Source organism: Centropristis striata, chromosome 18 (assembly GCF_030273125.1).
Source record: "Centropristis striata isolate RG_2023a ecotype Rhode Island chromosome 18, C.striata_1.0, whole genome shotgun sequence".
Classification (NCBI taxonomy): domain Eukaryota; kingdom Metazoa; phylum Chordata; class Actinopteri; order Perciformes; family Serranidae; genus Centropristis; species Centropristis striata.
In genome coordinates this window covers 1,479,554-1,492,369 of record NC_081534.1, presented here as the reverse complement: position 1 = coordinate 1,492,369, position 12,816 = coordinate 1,479,554, and the positions used below count along the sequence as shown (strand labels likewise).

General features: G+C 37.5%; 1 protein-coding gene across 1 annotated transcript in view; it reads left to right on the top strand.

Annotated features, from left to right (window-relative positions):
• The window catches only part of LOC131990838 (rho-associated protein kinase 2-like), a 102,345-nt gene that overhangs the window by 76,836 nt on the left and 12,693 nt on the right, over positions 1-12,816 (top strand). The window contains exons 22-28 of the mRNA XM_059355996.1: positions 550-736; positions 1,474-1,567; positions 1,854-1,948; positions 2,208-2,396; positions 6,967-7,135; positions 10,908-10,975; positions 11,065-11,153. Of these exons, the coding sequence (XP_059211979.1) occupies positions 550-736; positions 1,474-1,567; positions 1,854-1,948; positions 2,208-2,396; positions 6,967-7,135; positions 10,908-10,975; positions 11,065-11,153 (891 nt within the window). The remainder of the gene's footprint in view (positions 1-549; positions 737-1,473; positions 1,568-1,853; positions 1,949-2,207; positions 2,397-6,966; positions 7,136-10,907; positions 10,976-11,064; positions 11,154-12,816) is intronic.

Genomic DNA, 12,816 nt, shown 5'->3' with positions numbered 1-12,816 from the left:
TTTGATGCACAACATATTGACCCCTCTTCTGATGCACAACATGGATCAAAATGACCCGCATTCATTCCCTATGTTATTTAATGCTGCTTTGTGTAGCTTGCTAAGCTAACTACTTAGCCAAGAAGTTAGCTAAGTATTTAGCTTAGCAGGCTACTTTGCTAAATACTTACCCAAGAAGTTAGTTAAGTAGTTAGCTTAGAAAGCTACTTAGCCAAGAAGTTAGCCAAGTAGTTAGCTTAGCACGCTACTTAGCTAAAAAATGGATATGGGTCATTTTTGTGCATCTTCTAATGCATTTTTTGTGCATTAGAAGAGTAGTGAAACAAAAAGGGATTTTATTTGAAATTTAATAACGGAAAACATAAAATTAGGATGTATGATGATCAAAAACAAACTAATTGAGGGAAACCTGGAATACTGAATGATGAAAATAATTTATTGCAAAGATATAGAACATAAAAACTCTCTGTGGGTTAAAGGCCTTAGACGGTAGTAGATGAAAGTGATCCCAGAGGTGATAAAGTGGTAATAACAGCTTCTCCTCCTCAGGGATTCCCTGACGTCGCAGCTGGAAGCCAGTTTGACCAAAGCGGACTCTGAGCAGCTGGCTCGCTCCATCGCTGAGGAGCAGTACTCGGATCTGGAGAAGGAGAAGATCATGAAGGAGCTGGAGATCAAAGACATGATGGCGAGACACAAACAGGAGCTCGGTGACAAGGAGGCCACCATCAGCTCGGTGAGACCACAAGACCACGTCTGCAGTCAGATATAGGATATTTGCTGTTTCCATGGTTTCGTTCACCGCTATGTAAAGACTTATAAAGTCCATACAAAGTAAAGCATATTAAGATCATAACTCATTCACAACAACTTCCTTACTTACTACTAATAAGCAATAATTCTGAGGTTATTGAGGGAAAACTCTTAGTTAATGTCTTACTGGTTGTATAATAAGGCCATGCAGAATAAGGCATTAATATGACTCATTAAGAGCCAATATGTTACTTATTTGCATGCTAATAAGCAACTTATTAATGTTGAATATGTGTTACCTAATCTAAAGTGTTACCGATTATTTGCTGCTTTAGCTTGCAAGCTAACAACATGCCGGTGACGCTAAGTTAGTGCTAGTATTACTAGCATTAGAAGATGGCTTGTGCTAGTTAATTAGCACAAACTTAGCATCACCAGCATGTTGTTAGCTTGCAAGCTAAAGCAGTAAGTCTGTAAGTCCATGAACTGAATATTATTTAAAAAAGAAAAAATTATATTATATGTCTTCCTGGTCGTATAATAAGGCCATGCAGAATAAGGCATTAATAACTACTTAATAATGACTAATTAAGAGCCAATATGTTACTTATTTGCATGCTAATAAGCAACTTATTAATGTTGAATATGTGTTCCCTAATCTAAAGTGTTACCTGTGTTCCATATGAATTAAGTTATCTTGCTTTTTCTTTCGTCTCGCAGCTGGAAGAGTCAAATCGCACGCTGACGGTGGACGTGGCGAACCTGGCGAGCGAGAAAGAGGAGCTCAACAACCAGCTGAAAGACATGCAGCAACGTGAGTGTCATTGGGAGTTAATGAGCGCCACGTTAGGAGAACAGATTTCTGCAGGAAATGACATTTCCCTCCCTTGTGGAAAACGTGTTAAAAAGCTGTCAGAGGATTTACGAGGAGAGGGTTGTAAAAATGTCACGAAAAGTAGCCATTAATCTCCTAATCAAGGAGACCAAGCGTCTGTAGAAAACGGCAGAATATCGGTGCTATAATTTATGGATTGCTTCTGTTAAACTTATGTTAGGTAACTAAAGCCCTGAATTAATATTCTTCTCTGCTATTTATGTAGAGCTCCAGAAATCCAAGGAGGGGGAGAAGCAGATGAACTCAGTCAAACTGTCCTTTGAAAAGATGCTGCAGAATGAAAGGACGCTAAAAATTCAGGTGTGTGTCTGTCTGAGCGCCTACACAGGTCTGGGATGTTCTTCTACACTTACCGTCTGACTTTTTACGACTGTTATGTCACATCATTTGTTGTTAAGAATAATGTTCAGCTGCAGGCTTGTGTTGAACTTGGGGCAAAATCACTGAGTTTAATTCTATCTCACAGCGACATTGATGTTCCTGCAGGCTTGGCTGTGTGCTCACTGGATGTGTATTAATCACACTTAGATGTCTGACAGATCTGTTTGTTTGCCTCCAGGCTGTCAACAAGCTGGCCGAGGTGATGAACAGGAGGGAGACGGGCCGAGGAGGCCACCGGACCATCGACACCGAGGTGCACAGGAAGGAGAAGGAGAACCGGAAGCTGCAGCTGGAGCTCAGGACGGAGAAGGAGAAGCTCAACAGCACCATCATCAAGTACCAGAGAGAGCTGACGGACATGCAGGCGGTCAGTAATGCTAGCCTTACACCAAAAGATTTCCACAGTCCCAGACTACAAACTGAAAGTCTTTTGGAATCACGGCGATCCCGTCATTAAATAATTGCAACAATTAAATACAGAGATAATAGATAGTTGAAATAGTCAGCCTTCCTAGTGGCCACTCGCGGTATTACACAAAAAATCACCCTGCAGCCCAAAAGCATTTTCCCCATAGACCAGCGGTTCTAGGGAAGGGTACCGAATTCGGTACTTTTATAGGTACCGACCGAATTCTGTCGGTACTACCTAGTACCGATTCCAAGTAAAATCAAACGGTACCATGTTTCGGTACCTAAACGGCGTTAACTTTAAACTGATCATTGATTTCAACCTGTTTTCATTTGACGTCTTTGATTAACAAGCGTGCTGACGATCGCACTATTTTTTATTTTTTTATTTACCTCCACGTCCGGTCCTGTCTGCTCACCGCGGCCACTAGCTGCTGCCCTCTTCCACCCCGGCGCAGAGACGAACAGCCGGCTCTAGGCCTGCTAGCCGCTAGCTGCTATTTCTCCAATGTCTCTACCCGGGCTTGGCCTTCGTCTGCCTCCAGATTGAACAAATCACACGTGCACTTGCAACCTTTTTTTTTGTTTCTCCTCCGTGCAACCTGAGAGCTCCTCTGCATGCTTTGATAACACTGCAACCTTCATGTTACAAAATGCACGTTCGCTCAACAATAAAGCACTGCTCATCCTGGATTTTATATTGTTTTGATATATTTTTTGAAGTTTATATTTTGAGAAATAAATATGTTGAATTGAAAAAAATACATTTTATTATTAAACAAATTAACATTTATTACCACATAAACAAACGCAAAAGTACCGAAAATTGTACCGTTGAGTACCGGTACCGATTCCCTGGTACCGGGTATTGGTACAGTATCGGTTCAAATGTGAAAGGTACCCATCCCTAAGCGGTTCCCAACCTTTTTCTTGAGGGACCCACATTTTTACCATTGTAAACTTTGGCGACCCCCCATTGTCCATTGCTTCTATGAAGCCGAATTCAATGTGACTTTCTCTTTTTCTTTTTGAGATATTAAGCATTTTCATTTTTCTGACGCTTCACCATGTTTCCATTAGCTCTGTGTTTCTGTTGTTAGGTGAAGTTACCGCTAAGTGAGGTTACCTCTAGGTGAGGTTACCTCTAGTTGAGGTTACCTCTAGTTGAGGTTACCGTTAGGTGAGGTTACCTCTAGGTGAGGTTACCACTAGGTGAGTTACCTCTAGGTGAGGTTACCTCTAGGTGAGGTTACCACTAGGTGAGGTTACCTCTAGGTGAGGTTACCGCTAGGTGAGGTTACCGCTAAGTGAGGTTACCACTAGGTGAGTTACCTCTAGGTGAGGTTACCTCTAGGTGAGGTTACCTCTAGGTGAGGTTACCGCTAGGTGAGGTTACCGCTAAGTGAGGTTACCTCTAGGTGAGGTTACCGCTAAGTGAGGTTACCACTAGGTGAGGTTACCGCTAGGTGAGGTTACCTCTAGGTGAGGTTACCGCTAGGTGAGGTTACCACTAGGTGAGGTTACCACTAGGTGAGGTTACCTCTAGGTGAGGTTACCTCTAGGTGAGGTTACCGCTAGGTGAGGTTACCGCTAAGTGAGGTTACCTCTAGGTGAGGTTACCACTAGTTGAGGTTACCTCTAGTTGAGGTTACCGTTAGGTGAGGTTACCTCTAGGTGAGGTTACCACTAGGTGAGTTACCTCTAGGTGAGGTTACCTCTAGGTGAGGTTACCACTAGGTGAGGTTACCTCTAGGTGAGGTTACCGCTAGGTGAGGTTACCGCTAAGTGAGGTTACCACTAGGTGAGTTACCTCTAGGTGAGGTTACCTCTAGGTGAGGTTACCTCTAGGTGAGGTTACCGCTAGGTGAGGTTAGCACTAGGTGAGGTTACCGCTAGGTGAGGTTACCGCCAGGTGAGGTTACCGCTAGGTGAGGTTACCGCTAGTTTTCCAGGAGTTTTTTCCAAATCTTTCCAAAGTCTTCTGATGTATAGGAAGCATTATGAATTCCTTCCTAAAGACGACTTTTCAAGTAACTTGAAGGTTCCTTCAGTGCATTTTTCAATGCATTTCCATGAAAAAACTGCTGGTGATTCAGGTGTTAACACTCTCTGCAACCTGCAGTTCAGTGTGAAAAAGTAAAGTAAAAAAATCTTGAGGTTTCTCACTTCAAGGACATTTTCTGGCTCATTAGTATTTAATGCTGCACACTGGATGCAATCAAAACAGGATGAAAGAGCTTCTGTGTCCACAGTAAATCATCTGTTGAGTGTTTGATGTTTATTTATTTGAGCTTTGGAAAATAACCACAGCTAAACAATCAGAAAATAACATATTATTTCTCTCAATCCCTGGCTTTCTCACAGCATCGCAGAGCTGCCAGTCTCTCTTTTTATATATGAATCAGGTATCAAACAAAGAAAAAAAGTTCTATTCTCATCCTAAAATGCTCCTGAATTGAATTTTCTTGTTTTATGAATGAAATGTTACATGAGATGAAGCAGCAGCACTGTGTGTGTGTGTTTGACCAATAAGCAGCAGTACTACTTGCAAACCCTCTAAAGTTCATTTCTTTCAGAAAGAACATGAAAGGGCCCTTTTAGGGGGTAAGATGTCCCCAGAACTTAATTAGGACCCTGGTCACTGCCACCGTAACCTAACAAGTTCCTCAAAAGGTTCCTCGTCTCTGGGGAAATTTCCTGCAGTCGAAAAAGGGGCTTAAGTCGACTTTGGACAGCAGCATACCTACAAATGGCATTAAAAACTTATTATAAGGGCAAATAATAGAGGATACAGTCATGGAAGAAATATTAGACCATCCTTGTTTTCTTCAATTTCTTGTTCATTTTAATACCTGGTACAACTAAAGGTACATTTGTTTGGACAAATATAATGATAACAACAAAAATAGCTGATAAGAGTTTAATTTAAGAGCTGATATCTAGACATCTAGACTTTTTTTATGATGATTTTGGTTATTAACAATAAAAACATAGAAAATGTCAAGATATCAGCTCTTAAACTCTTATCAGATTTTTGTTGTTCTGTTCCAATTATCTTCCTCCATTTGATTGCACTGCACTTCTTTTTTTTCTTTGTTTTGTTCTCTTCTGTAACCGCACCACTCTCTTTGTTTTGTTTTATTTCTTGTGTCTTTTTTTTCATTCCCTGTTTTGTCTTGTTTAAACTATTCACTCAAGTGTCCTTGAGTGTCAGAAAGGCCACCGTAACCTAACAAGTTCCTCAAAAGGTTCCTCGTCTCTGGGGAAATTTCCTGCAGTCGAAAAAGGGGCTTAAGTCGACTTTGGACAGCAGCATACCTACAAATGGCATTTCACATTAAAAACTTATTATAAGGGCAAATAATAGAGGATAGAGTCATGGAAAAAATATTAGACCATCCTTGTTTTCTTCACTTTATTGTTCATTTTAATTCCTGGCACAACTAAAGGTACATTTGTTTGGACAAATAATAATGATAATAATAATAATACATTGGATTTATAAGCGAAAGCGGAATGAAAAAAAAAGACACAAGAAATAAAACAAAACAAAGAGAGTGGTGCGGTTACAGAAAAGAACAAAACAAAGAAAAAAAAGAAGTGCAGTGCAATCAAATGGAGTAAAATAATTGGAACAGAACAACAAAAATCTGATAAGAGTTTAATTTAAGAGCTGATATCTAGACATTTTCCATGTTTTTATTGTTAATTACCAAAATCATCATAAAAAAACATGGGAAATGTCTAGATATCAGCTCTTAAATTTAACTCTTATCAGCTATTTTTGTTGTTATAATTATATGTGTTCAAACAAATGTACCTTTAGTTGTACCAGGTATTGAAATGAACAAGAAATTGAAGAAAACAAGGGTGGTCTAATATTGTTTTCCGTGACTGTATATTACAAATATATAATTATATTATTCGTACTGATGAATTTATGTAAGCAGCATTTTAATTTTATGAAGATAGGACTCATTTTAACTACTTCATATACTTTTATGAGGTTTAATTCAAAAAAAGAAAAATGACCAAAAAAGACACAAATTGACCACAAATTGATAAAAAAAAAGACACAAAATGACCAAAAAAAGACGCAAAATCACAAAAAAAAGACACAAGATCACCAAAAAAAGACACAAAATTACCAAAAAAGGAAACAAAATGACCACAAAAGACACAAATTGACCACAAATTGATTAGAAAAAAGACACAAAATGACCAAAAAAGACACGAAATGACAAAAAAAACACCCAAAACATGAACACTTTAACACAGTGGAGACAGAGCTGACTTCCAAAATTGATTTGGCGACCCCCAGAAATCATCTCGCGACCCCAATTGGGGTCCCGACCCCAATGTTGAGAATAGCTGGCTTAAGTAAATGTATCCAGTTACTGTTATTATATTATTACATTTGTCCAAACAAATAGTTGTACCAGGCATTAAAATTGTACTAGAAATGGAAAAAAAAATTTCCATGACTGTACATTGAGCTGTAATTTAAGACCTGTTTGTGTGTTTTCCAGACGATAGCAGAAGAGAGCCAGGTGCGTCTGGAGCTTCAGATGGCGTTGGACAGCAAAGACAGCGACATCGAGCAGCTGCGCTGCCAGCTGACCACGCTCAGCGTCCACTCTCTGGACTCCACCAGCATCAGCAGCGCCAACGACCTGGAAACGGGTGACGGATACCCAGGTAAACACACGCTTTATGGACCTAAACAACAAGTTCAAATCGAAATGGAACAAGCAAAGCTTGATATAACTTAATATTGCAAACATGCAAAATCGTATGTCCCTTTATTTTATATGCGGCCTTCTTTAAATTTAAATTTAACAATAATCTTTTTTCCACAGGCTAAAAATAAATGTGAGAATAAAATAACAATAATAAACCAAATGACTAATAATAAAATCCTTCAATGAATGTGCAACCATTCGAGTCCATGCCTTGGACTAGCAAGAAAAAGTGCATTGATTGATTGATTGATTGTCTTTATTTCGAGCATGCAAGCAGGTAAAAAAACAACAACAAAAAAACAAGTTTAAATATTAATAGATGAATAAATAAAAAACAAAACAAAAAAAGCAAAAAAAAATTGAGAAAACAGACACTTTCTGCAAGCTCGAAAGGGAGTAGGAAGAAGTAAGAAAAAGTGCATAAAGACACTTTAATTGTTGCTCAGTTTGCTCCACACTGATCTACTGTGTTCAAGCCACAACACCAGCAGAGCATTCTGGGATTTGTAGTATTATTTGCGCTGTATAATAATAATTTGGTATTGCCTTTCTGGGCCAAATATAATTATACTGCGGGCCAAATTTGGCCCGAGGGCCAGAGTTTGGCACCTCTGCTTTATGACATCATTTGGCACCAACGTGCTCATTCAGATGCCCGAAGCCAGTTAGCAAGCACACTTCCTGTTCCTCTTCCTGCAGTTTCTCTTCCTGAGTTCTTCCTGTTTTCTTTGTTTCACTCTGAGTCACTTCCAGCCCGATTGTTTCTGACCTTTTTTCTTCTTTATGCTTCTTCCTTCCTCCTTTATTTCACCTCTCTCTCTCTCTCTGCGTGGTCCGGCTCAGTGCGCATCACTCACTCTCACACCTCCGAATCAATGTCCTTCACCTACCAGCGCACACACAAATCTGTCTGCATCGACAGCCGGCCCAACCTTCACTCTGCTCACTCCCTGTTTGACTCCGACTCTGAGGATGAAGAGGAGGATGAAGGGCAGGTGGAGCAGGGCCCCCGGCCCCTGGCCCTCACCTACGAGCAGCCCTCTGAGGCTGAACCTGAACCTGCAGGTGACCCTGCTGCATGGTGTTTCAAACCGCGGATGGGGATGCTAATTAGTCTAGACGGATTTCAGAATAAAAGCCTCCTATAAGAAGTGAGGAGCATTTATGGGTACAAGTCAGGAACCGGCCTACTTTACATATCTCAAGGGTGCTGAGTCCAAAAAAAATGGTTCCCAAGCGAAATTTTGAGTTTTTGACCTTCTAATTTGTATCAAATGGCCACCAAATTGCCCATCTTGCTCAGTCATTGGACCATTTCCCCTTAGTTTTTTTATAAGTAGGCAATCAAAGATGAGGAAATTAAGTTTCTGGATCTATAGTCTAGAGTCAGAGCAAGGATATAGTGGAGGCTCAGTGGCTTTTTATGCATATATATATATGCAAAATACCAACTTTTAAGGTGAAATTAAGTATTATTTGTGTAATTTTTTTAAGGTCGACAAAAATATTCAATAAATATCACTTTTAAATGTTCCCAGTGTATATATGATATCTGATGTATTCCATATTACATAATAACTAAGAAAATCACCATTGCAAGTTGTCTGAGATATTCTAACCATTAAGCCATTAACTAAGAGTTTTCCCTCAATAACCTCAGAATTATTGCTTATTAGTATTAAGTAAGGAAGTTGTTGTATATGAGTTATAATCTTAATATGCTTTACTTTGTATGGACTTTATAAGTCTCTATATAGCGGTGAACGAAACCATGGAAACGGCAAATTTTGACCTTCTAATTTGTATCAAATGGCCACCAAATTGCCCATCTTGCTCAGTCATTGGACCATTTCCCCTTAGTTTTTTTGTAAGTAGGCAATCAAAGATGAGGAAATTAAGTTTCTGGATCTATAGTCTAGGGTCAGAGCAAGGATATAGTGGAGGCTCAGTGCCTTTTTTATGTATATATATATATATATATATATATATATATATATATGTGCAAAATACCAACTAGAACATTTAAAAGTGATATTGATTGAATATTTATGTCGGCCTTAAAAAAATGATACATATAATGCTTAATTTCACCTTAAAAGTTGGTATTTTGCATTTATATATATATATATATATATATATATATATATATATATATATATAAGACACTGAGCCTCCACTATATCCTTGCTCTGACCCTAGTCTATAGATCCAGAAACTTAATTTCCTCATCTTTGATTGCCTACTTTCAAAAAAACTTGGGGAAAATGGTCCAACGACCAACGGCCGCCATTTTGATATGCAAATGAGAAGGTCAAAAACTCAAAATTTCGCTTGGGAACCATTTTTTTTTGGATTCAGCACCCTTGAAATAAGTAAAGTAGGCCGGTTCCTCACTTTCACTTTTTGGACAATTCCGTCTAGACTAAATTGCCATATTGCCAGTGTTTTTATTTTTTTCCGGAAATGAGAAATAAATCCCCCCATCCCTGGTTCAACCCTGCAAAGTTTCAACTAATCCCTCTTCTTTGTTGACTCTGTCTCTGCTGTGCTTTAATCCTGTTTTATGTTCACTGGACACAAGAATACTCACAGCTTGATGCTGGCCTGCTTTGGTTAAATTCATTCCACTGCAAAAGATGCTGCAAGAGTGAAGTTTGTTTGTTTGTGTTTGACTTTTCCCACACTGTAAAACCCAACTTGTTGTTTTAACTTAAATATTATTATTATCAATACCGCAAGAATTTTATGTCAAGACAATAGAGTTAACTCAAATGAATCTCGCTATTTGACTCAATATTTTCAGTTAAAATGACTTTTTGCACAAATCTTATAGGAAAAAATATCAGAATATATATCTTGTGTTTCATATTTTTATTGATACATAATTTATTTATTGATGATTGTGTATACATAAAAAAGACACAAAATTACTAAAAAAAGACACAAAATGACCAAAAAAACACACAAAATGACCAAAAAAGACATGAAATGACCAAAAAGACTAAAACACATTAACACATGAACACTTTAACACAGTGGAGACTTATCTTATAGGAAAAAATATCAGAATATATATCTTGTGTTTCATATTTTTATTGATGTGTATACAAAAAAAAAAACAGAGGGACATACCTACATCAGGGTACATTGGTGTCGACATTAAACATGTTGTACACATCCTTAGATTTAATTTGTATGACTTTAAGAACAAACAAAGTCCATAAACGGTTGCATTTATCGTAGAATTTGCTCAAGTTTCCCCTTCTTGAATATCTAATTTTCTCTACTTTTAAAAAGGACATAGCCTCTTTAATCAGAATATATATCTTATACTGATATTCCGCCTAAATATATCGGGATATGTCTTTTGGTCCATATCGCCCAGCCATAGTTCCAGTCTCTTTAGCATGTAGCTAAAACCATCGTAACTTTAGACCGTTATGTTAACAACTTCTCAACATGATATCCTGACATATAGATTCTTTAGATCTTCTAGTTTCATATGATGCCAGTATCCAGTATATTCTGAAATCTTAACCCGCTACAACCTCTGGAAAACGGTGAAAATACTGACTGTTGGAACGCTAAATATCAATGAATGAGGGCCTGTTTTAAAGAAAATGTCACCATTTCTTAAATGTCAAGGTGTTTTTTTAAGAGGCTCACATGATTAAAGGCAGTTCTCCTCTTTGTGTTAACATCTTCCTGTTTTTTTCTCGGCAAACTAGACTCCAGACTGGAGGGCTGGATCTCACTTCCTACCAAGAACACAAAGCGCTTTGGCTGGGACAAAAAGGTATCCACCACCACAGATTTGTTTTCTTTGTCACCATGAGGTCATTTCCCCCTTTAACCTTTAGTCCTTTGTGTCTTTTTCCTTTAAAGTATATAGTTGTGAGCAGTAAAAAGATCCTGTTCTACAACAGCGAGCTGGACCGAGAGCAGGCCAATCCTTTCATGACCCTGGACATCGAGTGAGTCAATTCACCTTCAACACCACACTTTACTTTACTTATTCACCAAACCCATATAGGCCTATAGAAAAACTTAAAGCAGAAGAACTGTGGAGCTAAAATGCATGTACACTACCGGTCAAAAGTTTTAGAACACCCCAATTTTTCCAGTTTTTTATTGAAATTCAAGCAGTTCAAGTCAAATGAACAGCTTGAAAGGGTCCAAAGGTAAGTGGTGAACTGCCAGAGGTAAATAAAAAAAGGTAAGCTTAACCAAAACTGGAAAATAATGTACATTTCAGAATTATACAAGTAGGCCTTTTTCAGGGAACAAGAAATGGGTTAACAACTTAACTCTATGGAGTCTTGGGCTATTTTGTCCATTTTTGAATTCTTTTGGTGTCTCTTTTGTCATTTTGTTTCTTTTTTTGGTCAATTTGTGTCTTTTTTTTGGTCATTTTGTGTCTTTTTTTAGTCATTTTGTTTCTTTTTTTAGTCATTTTGTTTCTTTTTTTAGTCATTTTGTGTCTTTTGGTGTCTTTTTTGTCATTTTGTGTCTTTTTTTGTCATTTTGTGTCTTTTTTTGGTCATTTTGTGTCTTTTTTTGGTCGTTTTGTGTCTTTTTTGGTCATTTTGTTTCTTTTTTTAGTCATTTTGTTTCTTTTTTTTGTCATTTTGTGTCTTTTGGTGTCTTTTTTGTCATTTTGTGTCTTTTTTTTGGTCATTTTGTGTCTTTTTTTGGTCATTTTGTTTCTTTTTTTAGTCATTTTGTTTCTTTTTTTAGTCATTTTGTGTCTTTTGGTGTCTTTTTTTGTCATTTTGTGTCTTTTTTTGGTCATTTTGTTTCTTTTTTTAGTCATTTTGTGTCTTTTAGTGTCTTTTTTGTCATTTTGTGTCTTTTTTGTCATTTTGTTTCTTTTTTTAGTCATTTTGTTTCTTTTTTTTGGTCATTTTGTGTCTTTTTTGTCATTTTGTGTCTTTTTTTTTGGTCATTTTGTCTTTTTTTTAGTCCTTTAGTCCAACATAAAATGTGATTTTGAATCTTTTTTTTACTTTCAAAACACTATCATGCTCAATAAAGAATTTTAAATGTTGCAAATGTGCATTAATTTCAGAGTACACTGGGACATTAAACTGCATCATTTTCAATTAAATTCTGGAAAAGTTGGTGTGTTCTAAAACTTTTGACCAGTAGTGTATGTAAATGCATCTTCTAGTTCCTGCAAATGTGCTTGTTTAGTTTGTCAGTTCAAACATGGCATTCTTTTGGCCCTCATCTATAATAAGTCATATTTGAACAACAATAACTAGGAATAGCTTTATGCCGGAACTATGTAAATCACCACATACCTTCCACTTCTTGTTAACCACACGGTTAAAATTACAGCTGCTCTACAGACAAATTACAGTTTGTGGTGTTCCTGTACCTCTCTAAAACTATAGAATGTGTATATATAAAAATAAAAAAGAGGTATGGGTTAACTATATACGGTACACAGCTGACTGACGGCACCTACAGGAACACTCAACCTTCTCATTCAATGGTTTTTATTTATTTTTAGGATATTTTCTACATTGTACACTACTGGTCAAAAGTTTTAGAACACACCAACTTTTACAGAATTTAATTGAAAATGATGCAGTTTAATGTCTCAGTCTACTCTGCTCTCAGTCTACCTAAAGC